This window comes from Phyllobates terribilis, unplaced genomic scaffold, assembly GCF_046119375.1.
Source record: "Phyllobates terribilis strain yellow unplaced genomic scaffold, ASM4611937v1 Scaffold_4__5_contigs__length_816908805, whole genome shotgun sequence".
Classification (NCBI taxonomy): Eukaryota; Metazoa; Chordata; class Amphibia; order Anura; family Dendrobatidae; genus Phyllobates; species Phyllobates terribilis.
In genome coordinates, this window is record NW_027362764.1 from 585,768,654 (window position 1) to 585,785,515 (window position 16,862).

At 39.8% G+C, this 16,862-nt stretch overlaps 1 protein-coding gene across 3 annotated transcripts in view; it reads right to left on the reverse strand.

The window, feature by feature from the left end:
• Positions 1-16,862, reverse strand: part of ZNF521 (zinc finger protein 521) — a 477,609-nt gene that overhangs the window by 87,003 nt on the left and 373,744 nt on the right. For all 3 annotated transcript variants that reach the window (XM_073679187.1, XM_073679189.1, XM_073679190.1), the window contains one exon: positions 1,255-1,386. In XM_073679187.1, the coding sequence (XP_073535288.1) occupies positions 1,255-1,386 (132 nt within the window). The remainder of the gene's footprint in view (positions 1-1,254; positions 1,387-16,862) is intronic.

The window sequence follows — 16,862 nt, forward strand, 5'->3', positions numbered from 1 at the left end:
TGTTTCTGCCATGTCCCACTGGTTGAAGGCCTGCAATTGCAGGATAGTTTGCACGCTATTCACCGAGCTCCACTTCCCCATTGGCTCGGTCCACAGAGTCCACAAAGCCAGGTGGACAGTACGTAATTGCATCACGTCGACGAAGAAAGTTTTGAAGCGTGCAACAGGCCAAAAGAACAGAGTCTATTGATTTAAGCTTCATGTTAATTGGCGTATGAAAAACTCTGAAGCGGTTGGCCACGACAGCGTGTCAGAAAACGTGCTGTGTGGGTGTGTGTGCACGAGACCCCTAAAATATCTGCCCATGCAAAAGCATATATATACAGAAAGAAGCCAAGCCCTCCCTCCCTGAAGAGCAATGATAGCAGATAATTGGTAGATGTCCTATAAATGAAATAAAAATGGAAACTCATTTGAGACCCCAAACAATACCTACTTCGCTAAAGATGTCTGATTTGTTCAAAGTGGAGTCACAGCCGGAGAACGCTGGTGGGATCTGAAAAAACAAGGACGCAGTAACGACCACCAATCGGGGACGATGAACGCAGAAAAGTCCAATTTATGCACCTCTACGTGTCTCAGTTCTGAATCGCTAGCGAGGTCGTTGACAAGGTGTCAAATACAGCGATGCACACTGCCCAGCGGGAGCGCAACGACCCAGGAATGGTCCAGGAAGCTTTGTAACGATCAGCAGGGGCCTGATCGTTGCTACCTGTCAGACATAACGAGATCACTAGCGAGATCGCTATTGCGTCACCAAAACGTGACTCATCAGCGATCTCGCTAGCGATCTCGTTATGTGTGACGGGGCTTTAATTCTTACACTCCCATATACACATTAAGGCTTGGCCGCTCATGGTTTCTCTATGAGAGTGCCGCTGCCGGACTCCTCTGGGAACGACTTATCATCTGGAGAACAAAAGGATCAGCTATTGGAAATCCAACTTGCCATCTCTTCTCTCTCCCTGGACACCATCTGAGTAAAAAAGCCTCTGAACATTAAGCAAAATTACGATTTTAAAAAGGATATAGGAAGAAACTTTGTGGATAGGTGGTCAAAGTGGAAAAATGTTTCTTTTTTTAAAGTCTAAGAATCACATTGCAGGTGTAGGATTTATTGATGAAAGATAGATCTAAAAGAAGACACTTTGCATCTATTGATAGATTTGGGGAGATAGGATCTTCATTTAGTTTTACAGTTAAGTTTCCATGATGATAAAATTGGCTAAATTCGTGCACAATGAGAAGATTTACCTGTGAAACAGACTGGGCACTTAAATGTGCCTCCCATTCCTTCAAAGCTGTGCTCAATAAGATGACACTGGAGTTTTGCTGGGGAGTCAAATGACTGGCTGCAGAGCTTGCACTCATGATTCAGACCTTCATCTAGGAAAAAGTTGAAGGAAAAATTACATTCAATAATTCAAAAGAAATTGTAAAAGTGCCAAAGGAACCAATAAATATAAAATGTAAAGATCAAATGTTACATATTTTCAAATTGTTATTCGCTAAAGCATTTTAATTGGTTAACAAGCCTAGGATTGGCCATCAGCTTCCCAACTAACCAGAAGTTTAAATAGACTGTGGTGCTCAAGCAAGTGCCGCAGCTATTCAATGTCTGCAGCTGCTTGCGGGCTGGTTCGTACTTGCCTACACTGTATTTGTCACAGCGGTGAAGAAGGTTTTTGCGGCATTGTCTTAGTGACTTGAATGGAACAATGCTGCAGCACCATGCTTTACAGAGCAGGAGGCAAGCATGAACATTACAAATAGCTGATCAAAGATGGTGCCGATGGGGCGTTAACCATTCCTCCTTTATACGAATCGGTGGTTGTTTAATGGCTTGTTTAGAGAGGCCGACCTGAATTCTACGCACACAGGATGATTGCTAGTAGAATCGTGCACATAGAGTATCATTACTATCAGCAGTACATTTCCTGTTTAAAAGGGATGATATGCTGCTGAGAACTTTTTTTTAGATTTTAATGCCAGCATAAAATAATCCAATCACCCAATGAGTGAGTAATTCTCTTGTTCGTCGGGTGATTGCTGGCATATTTTCACAAGTCAAAAATTAATTAGAGAACGAACATTTTAACACAAGCTCGTTCCCAATTATAGGCTCATCTGATTGGGCCTTAAACATTTCAATTTGTGAACCAATACCCAATCACCCCTATCTAATGACTAGTATAATTCAGACCTTCAAAAAGGCAGACGTAACATAAATTACATTAAATAATCCAAAACACATAAAAAAGCGTAAATTAAATCCATACAAGTGACGTATGATAAGAAATATTCTATATTTACAAATTGTTTTTCATTTCAGTTTTAATTCCAGCTTCCTCTCCCTATTATGATGGCATCACAAACTCTGGTATTGTAAGGTTGATGTCGAGAACTTTCCAAATTTTACCAAGTAATTTAATTTGGTTGCTAAAAGCTTTATTATAAGTTTGAGATCTGCTTGCAAGTTATTCCTTAGTAGTATTTCCATAGATGTAGGAAAGCTATCAGTAAAGACAACGCCTTTGTAAAAGGATGATGGCTGAGTAATCAGACCACCAATAATTCTTTTTCACGGTCCCACAGAAAATTATCTAATAAATGTTAGTATTATGATGGTGCTACAAAATGCATTATTTCTAAATATACAGTACAGACCAAAAGTTTGGACACACCTTCTCATTTAAAGATTTTTCGGTATTTTCATGACTATGAAAATTGTACATTCACACTGAAGACATCAAAACTATGAATTAACACATGTGGAATTATATACTTAACAAAAAAGAGTGAAACAACTGAAAATATGTCTTATATTCTAGGTTCTTCAAAGTAGCCACCTTTTGCTTTGATGACTGCTTTGCACACTCTTGGCATTCTCTTGATGAGCTTCAAGAGGTAGTCACCGGAAATGGTTTTCATTTCACAGGTATGCCGTGTCAGGTTTAATAAGTGGGATTTCTTGCCTTATAAATTGGGTTGGGACCATCAGTTGTGTTGTGCAGAAGTCAGGTGGATACACAGCTGATAGTCCTACTGAATAGACTGTTAGCTGCTTTTTTCTTGCCATAATACAAATTCTAAGTAAAGATAAACGAGTGACCATCATTACTTTAAGAAATGAAGGTCAGTCAGTCCGAAAAATTGGGCAGACTATGAAAGTGTCCCCAAGTGCAGTTGCAAAAACCATCAAGTGCTACAAAGAAACTGGCTCACATGAGGACCGCCCCAGGAAAGGAAGACCAAAAGTCACCTCTGCTTCTGAGGATAAGTTTATCGGAGTCACCAGCCTCAAAAATCGCAGGTTAACAGCAGCTCAGATTAGAGACCAGGTCAATGCCACACAAAGTTCTAGCAGCAGACACATCTCTTCAACAACTGTTAAGAGGAGACTTTGTGCAGCAGGCCTTCATGGTAAAATAGCTGCTAGGAAACCACTGCTAAGGACAGGCACAAGCAGAAGAGACTTGTTTGGGCTAAAGAACACAAGGAATGGACATTAGACCAGTGGAAATCTGTGCTTTGGTCTGATGAGTAAAAATTTGAGCTCTTTGGATCCAACTACCGTGTCTTTGTGCGACGCAGAAAAGGTGAACGGATGGACTCTACATGCCTGGTTCCCACCGTGAAGCATGGAGGAGGAGGTGTGATGGTGTGGGGGTGGTTTGCTGGTGACACTGTTGGGGATTTATTCAAAATTGAAGGCATACTGAAACAGCATGGCTACCACAGCATCTTGGAGCGGCATGCTATTCCATCGGGTTTGCGTTTAGTTGGACCATCATTTATTTTTCAACAGGACAATGACCCCAAACACACCTCCAGGCTGTGTAAGGGCTATTTGACCAAGAAGGAGAGTGATGGGGTGCTACGCCAGATGACCTGGCCTCCACAGTCACCAGATCTGTACCCAATCGAGATGGATTGTGGTGAGCTGGACCGCAGAGTGAAGGCAAAAGGGCCAACAAGTGCTAAGCATCTCTGGGAACTCCTTCAAGATTGTTGGAAGACCATTTCCGGTGACTACCTCTTGAAGCTCATCAAGAGAATGCCAAGAGTGTGCAAAGCAGTCATCAAAGCAAAAGGTGGCTTCTTTGAAGAACCTAGAATATAAGACATATTTTCAGTTGTTTCACACTTTTTTGTTAAGTATATAATTCCACATGTGTTAATTCATAGTTTTGATGCCTTCAGTGTGAATGTACAATTTTCAAAGTCAAGAAAATACAGAAAAATCTTTAAATGAGAAGGTGTGTCCAAACCTTTGGTCTGTACTGTATCTGTTCTCTTATTTTAACCATTTTGATGTTTTTTCTATTTTTCCCTAAAAAGAGTCCATGAAAATTTTTGAAAATAGTCATCAGATGTGACTAGGTATCATACATCTTGAATAGCACAATATAAGCCACCATATAGCCCCTGTATGCACACAAGGATCCATGTTACAAAAATATATATGGGGTATATTACCCATAGAAAGATATCAGACCATTATATATTCTCAGTATGCTTTAGATTTCATGAAATATGTAAGAAATAAGTGATTGCATCATATTTCTGAGATATTCTAGGGGTGAGTAAAGTGACTTAGAAGGGTGCCATATGATAGCAAGTAAGGGGTCTAAAGCAGCATATGGAATCAGAAATGTGAACATCAATGTAATCTGATGTGGTCATGATGTAGGAACACCATCCATAAGCAGAAGGTTTATAACCTGCAGAATACCATATCAGCATGGAGGATTTCTTTACTTACAACATCAAGTTCTTAATCATTTAGCGATCTCCGCCAAAGATACCTATTTATAATAATATTAACTGTTGGCGATGGAGAGAAGTAGTTAATCTCACTGTAAGCACTTGGCAAAACAGTTTAATAGCCCATCCACCAATATGTTCCTTTAACTACCGTAGCGCACATGACACAAATGCTGTAAACGTAATGGTATCTGCCTCATCAAGCTGTCATTTCCACTAAACTGGATCGCTTTGCTTTCTCTATTTGTAAGTAAAGATTTGTAAATTGGTAGAAGCAGTTCTTGACGGTGACTATCGTACAATTCCCATCTTTTAACATTTTAAGGTTGCAAATTGGAAGTCATTCACATGTTATCATTCAGCAGATAACGATGATGACACATCTAATAGCTGCTTCTGTATTTATAGATTAGCAATAAGTTCAACAAAATCCTCGTACATTCCCCCACATCTGTCATAGACATTATAGAAAAAGTATTATTTAGTAAATATGTCGGAATAAGTCTCCATGTCAGCTGTCACATCACCCATTGTGATTGGTGAACCTGGTGTTTTCAGCTATGTCAGCTGTCACATCACCCATTGTGATTGGTGGATCCTGTGTTATCAGCTATGTCTGCTGTCACATCACCCATTGTGATTGGTGAATCTGGTGTTTTCAGCTATGTCAGCTGTCAAATCACCCATTGTGATTGGTGAATCCTGTGTTTTCAGCTATGTCAGCTCTCACATCACCCATTGTAATTGGTGAATCCTAGGTTTTCAGCTATGTCAGCTGTCACATCAGCCATTGTGATTGGTGAATCCGGTGTTTTCAGCTATGTCAGCTGTCACATCACCCATTGTGATTGGTGGATACTGTGTTATCAGCTATGTCAGCTGTCACATCACCCATTGTGATTGGTGAATCCGGTGTTTTCAGCTATGTCAGCTGTCACATCACCCTTTGTGATTGGTTGATCCTGTGTTATCAACTATGTCAGCTGTCACATCACCCATTGTGATTGGCGAATCCGGTGTTTTCAGCTATGTCAGCTGTCACATTACCCATTGTGACTGGTGGATACTGTGTTATCAGCTATGTCAGCTGTCACATCACCCATTGTGATTGGTGAATCCGGTGTTTTCAGCTAGGTCAGCTGTCACATCACCCATTGTGATTGGTGGATCCTGTGTTATCAGCTATGTCAGCTGTCACATCACATATTGTGATTGGTGGATCCTGTGTTATCAGCTATGTCAGCTGTCACATCACCCATTGTGACTGGTGAATCTGCTGTTTTCAGCTATGTCAGCTGTCACATCACCCATTGTGATTGGTGGATCCTGTGTTATCAGCTATGTCAGCTGTCACATCACCCATTGTGATTGGTGAATCTGGTGTTTTCAGCTATGTCAGCTGTCACATCACCCATTGTGATTGGTGGATCCGGTGTTTTCAGCTGTATATAGAGGTATACCTGTCATTGTAATTCTGCCTCTGATAATATGAAGTCTTGCAGAAAACTCTTTCTAGGAAGTGGGAGTCTAAAAAAGCCGCAATGTCCAGTGTGAAAATTGCAAGATTACTATTTTTTTTCTGTTTCGTTAATTAAAGTTTGTGATAAGCGAAAAAAAAATTGCCAATAGATGTTTTAGAAATACAAGACCTGATTTTGATTTAAGCAATAAGTCATTTTCTGACGATCCCTTTCATTAAAAGAGAACCTGTCATTTAAAACAACGCTATTAACCTGCAGATATGGGGCTAATCTGCAGGTTAACAGCGTTCTGGCACCCGCACTGAGAGCCCCGCTGCCTGGAGAAAATTAACTTTATTACCCCTGGCAGCATTAGGCCTCCAGTGGTTTCAGTCACTGCTTTGTGAATAGACAGCAGAGGTGGTAACCGCGCCCTGACACTGATCAGCATTAGGGCCGGGGGCCTCATGTCTACAAGGACCACAGGGTCTTTGTAGACTAGTGGCCCACACAGAGTTAGAAAAAATAAGGCGAGCATGGGGAAATGAATGATTGGTCAGTTATAATTTATTAATGACCTATACGTAGGTCATAGTATGAGGTCAATGGAGGCAGACACCCATCACTCCCATTGATCAGCGGTTACAAGTCCTGCCGAAGGTCGAATGTAAACACTTGGGCCAGAGCTACACTGCGCAGCTCTATTCAATGTGTTGCAGTGTAGATTGGCCTTACACACTGAATTGTGCTGCGCAATGCGGTCTCAGTTGGGGTGCAAGGTATGGAACCCCCAATCAATTGAATATTGATGACCTTTTCAATGGATAGGTCATTGTTATATTCTGCCGGTAAAACTATTTTAAAAGTTTATATGTGCATCGTCTTTACATGTAACCATCTTGTATGACAATAGACAAGCATGGATGGGCAAAGATACACATACTAAAATCATGGTTTTAACTCATGTTTACCCCAAGCCCTGAGAGCAGCAGATATTCCCCCCCAAGACATGCATGAAATAAGTATATTTGGATATTATTCAATGATAAGTATCAGCATATTAGTGAAACTAAGCATACTTTTGAAATGAAAAAGAGAAGATGTGCTAGACTGTGGAAGAAAGATATCCAAACATACGTCACTGCTATCACGGTAATACTGAAACATTATTCCTATCTGAAGTACAGATATATTCCACCATAAAGGAAATGCACACATTCATTTATTATATATATTGCAGACTATTTAGCTTATAGTCCTAGCAGAACTAATATTATAGTAATATACTGTGCTATTTATTCACAGCTGATATCTGGCTGCAGCAAAAACAACAGAAAAAATGCAACAGAAACGGTATTTTTGTAGCAAATCTCTGTGTGCAACCACCCTTAGGCTGTGTTCACATGCAGCATTTGTTGATGTTCTGCCACTGCTCTATTATGCAGTAACATTTTAGATAGTCACTGCAGAGAGAAACCCGAACTGCCCGGACATTTATCGTCTAAGGGCAGTCTGAAAGTCGTTGAATATTTTATACCATAGAAAAATGTACAATCCTTTTTTTACAAAGGGGAAAAAAAAGTTTCAACATTTTCAGTATTTTTTTGTTTTCGTACCACGATCTGTACTAAAAAAAAAGTTATTACTTTTTACACTGACCATTGAAGACTACAGAAGACTCTCTGTAGGTGCGTCATTACCATAACACCCAGAATTACAATGACAGGTAACTGCTATAAATGTGTAAAAAAAAACAAAAAAACATTTAACATGAAAACCTGACTATAAAAAAATCGGTCATCATAAAAAAAAATTGCTCATTTTTTGATGATACATTCCTTTTAAAAGCTAGATGGCCGAACCATGCTAAGGAGAGCCGAGTCTCCATTCCTAGACTGAAGTGTCATAATTTTCATTCAGTATTTTATTAACCACAATTTATGTTTTTTTCTCCCGCAAATCTATTCTCATGTCTGACGGTTCATATATAATTCTGAGAACATCCTAAGGTTCTGGTCACATTGCAATCAGAGGCTCCAACAAAACAAAGAAATCAAAGTCAATGGAGTCCAGCGAGCAGTGTTGGAATCTGGCATTATTTGGTTATACACGGAATCCAGTATGTGTATGTGAATACGGTCTTAAATGTAGGATTCCACTGTCATGATATTAGAAAGTACAAACAGTGTGTAATATATAATAATTAACCTTGACAAACCTAACACATATCTAACTGCAGTAAGTATTACAAAACGTAACGCCTGGCCGCTGAACATTCATAGACTTTCATAGCCTAGGCACCTGTCACACCTGACTGTGATATACAGTGATCATGCATAAGGAAAAATCTCCCGGTTACTTAATAGTCACCACCAACATTTCACAATTTAGATCAGGTTAACAGCTCTTTTTTTTCAGACAGGTCTGCAAGCTTAGGAGAACATCAAATCTGCATTATGTCTGCTGGGGCTGCCTGGGGCACTCCATGATGCTATGACAATTACAAGCCGAATCTAAACCAGTTCAGGGAAGAGTTGGAGATGGGCACACTATCTTCTGCAAAATGACATGTAGATTTTCACGGGGCTCAGGCCAAACATAATGTATACAACCTGGAAATGAAAAAGACGTCTATAATAAGATAAATCATATTAGCCCAGCATCATCTCAGCACAGATATGTCCACTTTGTATCTATAAAATGGGGTAGGCTACATCTCTTTCTATCACCTTTTATAGATTTTCTTCAAATCAAATTATCTGTTTTGATTTTGTATTTTAAAGGAGTTCTATAGATTGGCCTCTATAATACATATGTTTTGTTCAGAGCTACATGAATTCATATTAGGACGCAGTCAGACGGCCGTATAGATCGGAACGCAGTGCTCGGACGGGCTGGCGGCTCTCCCAACCTGAGCGAGACAGCTGAATAGGAATACATGAAGCTATCACACTCGAGAGCACCACCAGCCAGTCCGTGCGTTCCGATCTCATTCCGATTTATACGACCAGCAAACTGCGCGCTTAGTGTGATAAACTTTAATGCGGACCTGCACCATTCCTGACATGTCTGTTTTACAAAATACTTGTATTCCCCATGAATTCATAATTCTAGAACACCTTTACTTGAGTCTTAGCGTTGTGCAGTTCCTCTATTATTCCTCTTAGAAATGTAGGAGTAAATAGTTGGAGAGTGTCCCTGCATATTCTGAGACTATCCAATCAGACTGTGCAGGGACGATGTCCTGCGACAAAGAGAAGGATAACACCCACTTGCCAATTCAGTCCTAGATTTCTAGGAAAATAACTGAAGTATGGCACAATTCCGAATTATAAGAAAAGATGTTTTAAAACTTATTTTATTGGGCATTATTTACCAAAATGTAGAAACATTGAATACGTTTTATTTTAATTAAAATGTATAATTTAATCATGTGTCCATTAATTGTTAAATATTTTACACTGAGCAGGGCTCTTTTTTCTAAACCCAAAGTTTCAGATCCCCAGGCTACCTTCACCACCAAAACCATGAGCTTCCAGCCATAGGCCGAGTTCAGAATCCCATGTACACACCGTGATGCACTGACTCATAAGAATATGGACAGAAGACCCCCAAGCCAGTCCATGTATCATGGTTCGTACATGGATAGTGTTACATGGATGTCTGAATGACACTTTAGTCTTCAAACGTGCATTCATATTTACATTTCTCTGTTTCGTGATTGGAACAGAAAACAAAAATAACAATGATCCGTCATCAATGATGCCTTCTGGACTACATTAGTGATCATGCAGTATGCTGGGTTTCTTTCATGGTGTCCATCTGCTTAACGGAAAAATAACGCTGCATGTTATACTATATTTCCTGCATTAATGACAGAATCTGTAGATGTGAACACATACGATTTATATGCAGTAAGCTCCCTCTAGTCGTGGCTGCAGTCAGTCAAAATTTCATCTTCTAAAGCACCACTCCAGCATATTTTTTTCATTTTAGCGCTGTAGTAATGTTATGAAACGAAGTTCCATGCTCCTAGTCTTATACTTACTTACATGCCCCTAGTCTTCCGTACTTTCCGGTGCCACTCCAGTCCCGAGTCGCCATCTTGTGACTGCAACTTCTGACTGACCAGAACGCAGAGATAACGGTTAAAAACACTCAGTGGAAGTCTATGAGAGCCTCGTTTTGGCCTCATTCTGGCCTCATAGACTTATATTGAGTTGTCACTTCCGTATCGCCCAGCAAACACGGGATCATTCCAACAGGTCCACAACCTGCAGGAGACCGACTGGAGTGGCGCAAAACCGAAGAAAACGGTGGCTGGTATAAATGAGATTAGGGGCAGGGAACTTAGATTAGTAACACCACTCCAGAGCTGATATTAAAAAAACTGCTGGAGTTCCATGTTAACAATTATTCACTTTAGGGTAACAGCTCTTTCACCCCCCAATATAACTGATATGTTATATACAAAATGGTTATTAATGAGGATTATGGGTTGGGTAGGGATTGGGGTGTATTACTGAGTTTCCAACCTGAGTTTACATGTGAAGAAATATTAGAGTTATGAAAAACAAGTAAGATAGAAATGTAGAGACCTTTCACGTTCACCATCTTTAAATTATGACGGGCACCAAAGTATACGCAGCATAAAACATGCCCAAAATCCTTTATAAATGTTTGACTGAAAACTGGGCAGGTAGGAGCCATACAAATGTAATGGTACAATAGAAATAGGGTACAAACATGACTCGTCTAGCATAAAAACTGGGCAAGCTAAACTGACTCCCTGACTTTATTGCAGCTCTAAATACATAAAAATGCTCTAAAAATGATATAACAAAAGTAGACAACACAAAAATAAACCCCCCCCAAGAAAGTTGATATACAGAGTGGACTAGTTAAGATTTGTGCCGCTGCTGAAATGCGTGGCAACACTCCATATGTATCCACTGTGAATGCAGCATCTTGTATTGTGAGAACATAGAACTATAAAGCAATGGGTAAAATTACAGCCTGAAGGATGCGCTGAGGGATAACAAGGAAAGCAAACAAACATTTTCTTTTGCGCTTCCTTCGGCACAGTTAAACTTATAATGGCTCATACTGTGCTTGCTCAGTAGACTTCACATTTCCATCAGTATCAGAGGTTGATAATACCCTTAAGGAGCCAGATCGTTAAACAAGAGATCACTTCATCAGGCCCTGATCTGGGCGCCCTAACTTAATGCTCTTTTCCCTGAAACACTGAGCATTAGTTCAGATAGGAGCAAATGCTCATTGGCTATCTCACATGTTGCTGTTCTTTCTGAAGTCCATGGGGAGGGCTTTGTATTGTCCGATCAACAATCAGCCATTGCCGAGCACCAATTTGTAGCGGTTTGTAAATAAGGATTCTTTCTACGTTTCCCTCAAGAGACTGTCCAGAAGGGCATGTTAACCTCAGATATAGTATATATCCATAGGCTAAGATCCAAAGCAATAAAATCCCTTCCGGTACATAATAATATGCCAGTGAATTTACCAAAAGCTTTGACCATCTCAGCAGTAAACAACATCCCGAGCAGGATTTCTATAGCCTGCAGTCGCTGTCAGAATTACGGCTTCAGTTGTAAGCTACTTGGAACTCCAGGATATGTCAATTTTCTTGAACGCAAATGTAAAATCTGAAAACATTTATATCTAAGCATAACCTGGAGTGATATTTAGTTAAGAAACCGGAAAATAAGGTGTAAGCACTGCGCTGCCTATATGATTGTCAGGAGAGTATTACTTATGTACTAGTGGCCAGTGAGCAAAATGGAAAGCAGACAGATGTAATCAGTCATTACTGGAAGCAACCTTTCAGCCACCATTAGCGCTTCACAGTTTCGGGGCGTTTTTCGCAGATTGATATTTACCCTTGTATTTTGTGACTGAATTGGAATTATTGATCACTGAGTTTTGAGTGTCTGTGAAAGGGATATGAAAGTCTACATCACAGACTGAAACCATATAGGACACAAAACTCAACAAAATGTAGTATTTACGCCCGAGGCAATCTATCTTTTCAAAAATTGTGCCACATTTGCCACTGGAGCTCTGAAAACAAGAGAAAACGCCAATGGCCACAAGTCTCACTATGTATATCAGGCCCCATTCACATTGTGTTTTTGGCTTACATTTAGCGGGTTCACCAAGAATACTCCTATGTACATGCTAACAGGACTTTTAAGCTTCATTAGTCACATGAGTGTCATTTGGCCTCTAATTGGGCTGAATATCTCAAAATACCACAAAGAAAAAAAAAGTATAGAGCAGCAAAGTAGCAGTGAAAAAAACATGGCTTTAAAGCTATGGACACCTTTGTCATGGAAAATTTATTTTTACATGTTAGTGGTTACATTTCGTTAACAAAATTGTATTATGTTTCAGTCTGCAATCTTTATTACTTCATATACAGTATTTTCAGACCTTCTGATAAGCAATTTACAGCCTGACCCAGTTGTCAGATTTTTATCTCTTGTGTGAGTGTCCCTCCCTATAATTTGGCAAATATGAAAAATGATTGTAATCCTAACTGACCTAAAACGGGAAAGGTTTATTCTGATTTCATGTCAGATATTGAGAAAAACATGCATATGTGTCTTTTTATATACTGTATGTAAACTTCTGGTTTCAACTGTACGTCAAACAGAGGCTATGACAGTTGCCTAAATGTGACATAAATCACCCGTAGATTACATATGTTTATTGCATACGACATGAAAAGTTATAGAAAATCCCATGATTCATTGGTTCAATGAATCTCATTAAAACAAAAAGTGAATGAGGCCCATGACGTATTGGCTTATTCAAAAGCATCTGACCATTGTGGGTTGTATATCGTCAAGCACATGTTCTTTTTTATTAATGCATGGAAAGAAAGACTAGAATTGTCATCAAAACGGACCAAAAAGCTACAAAATACCTTATCTGATCCCAACAAAGTGAGCAAACAAAATGAGCCTCATGTAGTCAAATCCTATTAAGATCAGGTTAATATTTGTTCTATTGGAGGGGGCTATAAAGGTTGTGCGCTTATTATCAATATTAATAGACAATGCATTATTCATTCTCAATACTTTATGAACCTTGACTTTCAATATGGTAAATAGAAAGAAAAAAGTCCAACTACCAGAAGAACAGCTGTATCCGAAGCTCCGCTCAAATGTAAGCAAAAGTCAATCTAGTGCATCTCTCAGCGCTATCATTCCTAGAGCAAGGGATGCATTTCACTTCAACAACTGTTCACTTTCCTGATTGGCTGCACTTACTTCTGTTGCTTGAAAGTGAACTACAAGAGCCACATGTTTAGTAGCGCCACATGTTCATGTTTCACTGGAAAACTCAAATGCACATGAATAAAGCATGGCGAAAACCAGAAAAAAACAGAAGCTAAGCTGTACCTGCTGGAACAACCTAAAATCATTTTCCACAATTATTTCATGTTCATTTGTGTGACATTCCCCCTTAGATGGTCACCACTGGCTCATTTTACCATACATGACCACCTTTGTAGTCACTGTGTATAAATATGTGAATTCTAAGTATTGATTAGACATGTGATTCAGGTTGGAAGGAAAGTGATGTGGAGAAATAGGAATTATAAAGGAATGGTAAGAATGCAAATAGCTCTCATCCAAAACAGAAGCTCTGCCACTAATGGTTCTCATTGGAAAAAAATCTAGCTGGTGTATCAAGACTTACATACAAGTAATGCTCCATGGGAAAACTATCTTTATATACAGTGGGTACGGAAAGCATTCAGACCCCTTTAAATTTTTCACTTTTTGTTTCATTGCAGCCATTTAGTAAATTCTAAAAAGTTAATTTTTTTCCCAAAGTACACTCTGCACCCCATCTTGACTGAAAAAAAACAGAAATGTAGACATTTTTGCAAATTTAGTAAAAAAAAACCTGAAATATCACATGTCATAAGTATTCAGACCCTTTGCTCAGTATTGAGTAGAAGCACCCTTTTGAACTAGTACAGCAATGAGTCTTCTTGGGAATGATGCAACAAGTTTTTCACACCTGGATTTGGGGATCCTCTGCCATTCTTCCTTGCAGATCGTCTCCAGTTCCGTCAGGTTGGATGGTGAACGTTGGTGGACAGCCATTTTCTGGTCTCTCCAGAGATGCTCAATTGGGTTTCGGCCAGGGCTCTGGCTGGGCCAGTCAAGAATGGTCACAGAGTTGTTCTGAAGCCACTCCTTTGTTATTTTAGCTGTGTGCTTAGGGTCATTGTCTTGTTGGAAGGTGAACCTTCGGCCAAGTCTGAGGTCCAGAGCACTCTGGAAGAGGTTTTAATCTAGGATATCTCTGTACTTGGCCGCATTCATGTTTCCTTCAATTGCAACCAGTTGTCCTGTCCCTGCAACTGAAAAACACCACCATAGCATGATGCTGCCACCACCATGTTTCACTGTTGGGATTGTATTGGGCAGGTGATGAGCAGTGCCTGGTTTTCTCCACACATACCGCTTAGAATTATCACCACAAAGTTCTATCTTCGTCTCATCAGACCAGAGAATCTTATTTCTCATAGTCTGGGAGTCCTTCATGTGTTTTTGAGAAAACTCTATACGGGCTTTCATATGTCTTGCACTGAGGAGAGGCTTCCATCTGGCCACTCTGCATAAAGGCCCAACTGGTGGAGGGCTGCAGTGATAGTTGACTTTGTAGAACTTTCACCCATCTCCCTATTTACCAAATGGCTGCAATGAAACAAAGAGTGAAGCATTTAAAGGGGTCCGAATACTTTCCGTACCCACTGTAACTATTTAGGTGTTATTATTTTCAAGAGAGCAAACATTCAGATTGAGAAGGAGCTGTCCGAGTAGTGGACAACCCATTTAAACAATCACCAACCAGCAATGTGTTTGCCGGTCAGTGGTCAGTTAATAGCCTTTTTACACAAACCGGCCTCGCTTTAGAATTGCATGGAACGATTAGTAATGGATACATTGTTGTAGGCAGCACAAGTCATGTTTACACGAGGGGATGTGCCGTTGAGAACGATGATCTTTTGTGCAAAAAAAAAGGCTCATTCCACCCACTATAGGCAGAAACTCTAAGTCATTGTCAGACCTTTTAAAGCAAACCTACCTCTTGTGCTTGAAAAGTGGCATTTTTTGTCCTCCTTTTCCCTTTTACTGCCTCCTGCAATCACATCACTGTTTGCTTACAAGAAGGATGCAAAATTAGCAAGGGGAGTGCAGTGATAAGTGTAAACCACATTGTCTTCCATGTCTTTCCTGTGCTATGAGACAGGAAAGGTAATGGAGGTTTGGTTAAACCTTCCTCATGCCATCTTGTAAGCAGGCAAAAGGAGGACAGCAAGTCGGCTGACTATACATTAGAAATGTATAGTCACTTTTTAGTCCATAGGTGGAAGGTCACTTTAAAGAGACTTGAAACAGGGCTTAGGTCAAGACCTTCCAAAGAGTTGGATGTAGCACGAGAGAAGACAGTTCCGATTAACTTCACAATAGTTTTAAATGTTCTCCTTTCTGAGTAAGTCCTAGAGCAAGAAATGATTCAGAGCTGCAATGTCAGACCACTTGTAAGATAAATGGGTAGAATTGGGCATTTGCAGACCATACTACGAAACCAATCTGCAAAGGGATCATAGTATAACATAGACAGAGATGAGTAGCCTATAGCTTATTAATTCCAGACAGCAGTGGAGTATCGGCTCACTGTATGTACCGTACACGATTCATCAGGTCTTTGTGTTCTAAGTGTACAATAAGGGTCAGACTATTTTTCCTCCTTCACTTTCCTGGAACGTTGCCATTCCTCTGTGAGGGGGAGAAAGACTGCCGCAGAAAAGCTCAGCTTTGTCAGTAGACTACAAGACTGCGAATCTTCCCAGAATTAACCCTTGTACCCAACTCGCTTAACTTCATCAGATTATCCATCATGATTCATGACCTTTTTCACTCTACCTCATTTATATTTGCTTATTCCATTAGAAATAACATTAGGAGTCAAGAGAAGGGTTCCCCTTCTGGAGGTGATCCACTCCACCCTCTTCCTAACAACTCATCCTAAATCTTGATGGTTATAGTAGAGTATGGTGACATGACTCTCAAGCTGGTTTTATTCTACAGGTTTGCCAATGGATGCCCAAAGTTAAAGTGTTCTTTACAAGTAACATGATACTTGAATCTAAACAATAACTGCAATATTAGATTGGTAAGGGTCAGACATCTGACAGCCCTACAGATCATCTGTTTGGAGACTTGGATGTAAACAGTTTACAAAGCTAAGTACACCGAGTAGTGGCCATTGTCAGGTATTGCAGCTTAGCTCCTATTAAAGTGAATAGGTGATCAAGACTTATCTTGTTTTTTTACTTTGTACATGGCCTCAGAAGGGTTTTAGTGTAGTCAGCTCTTTGTATTCATGCACTTGCATTTACTTGAATGCAGTTTAGCAATTTTATCCATATTGCTGCCTTCTGTTACTTGGGAAGCCGTTTACTTTTTTGACTCTAATATTGCATACAGGCATGCCCTGCTCTTTGTTCTCTGTTATAGGTTCACTTTTATTGTATTTGTGTTTTACTGTATTTCTTTCATGTGTTCATGACCATGAATCAATAAAAAT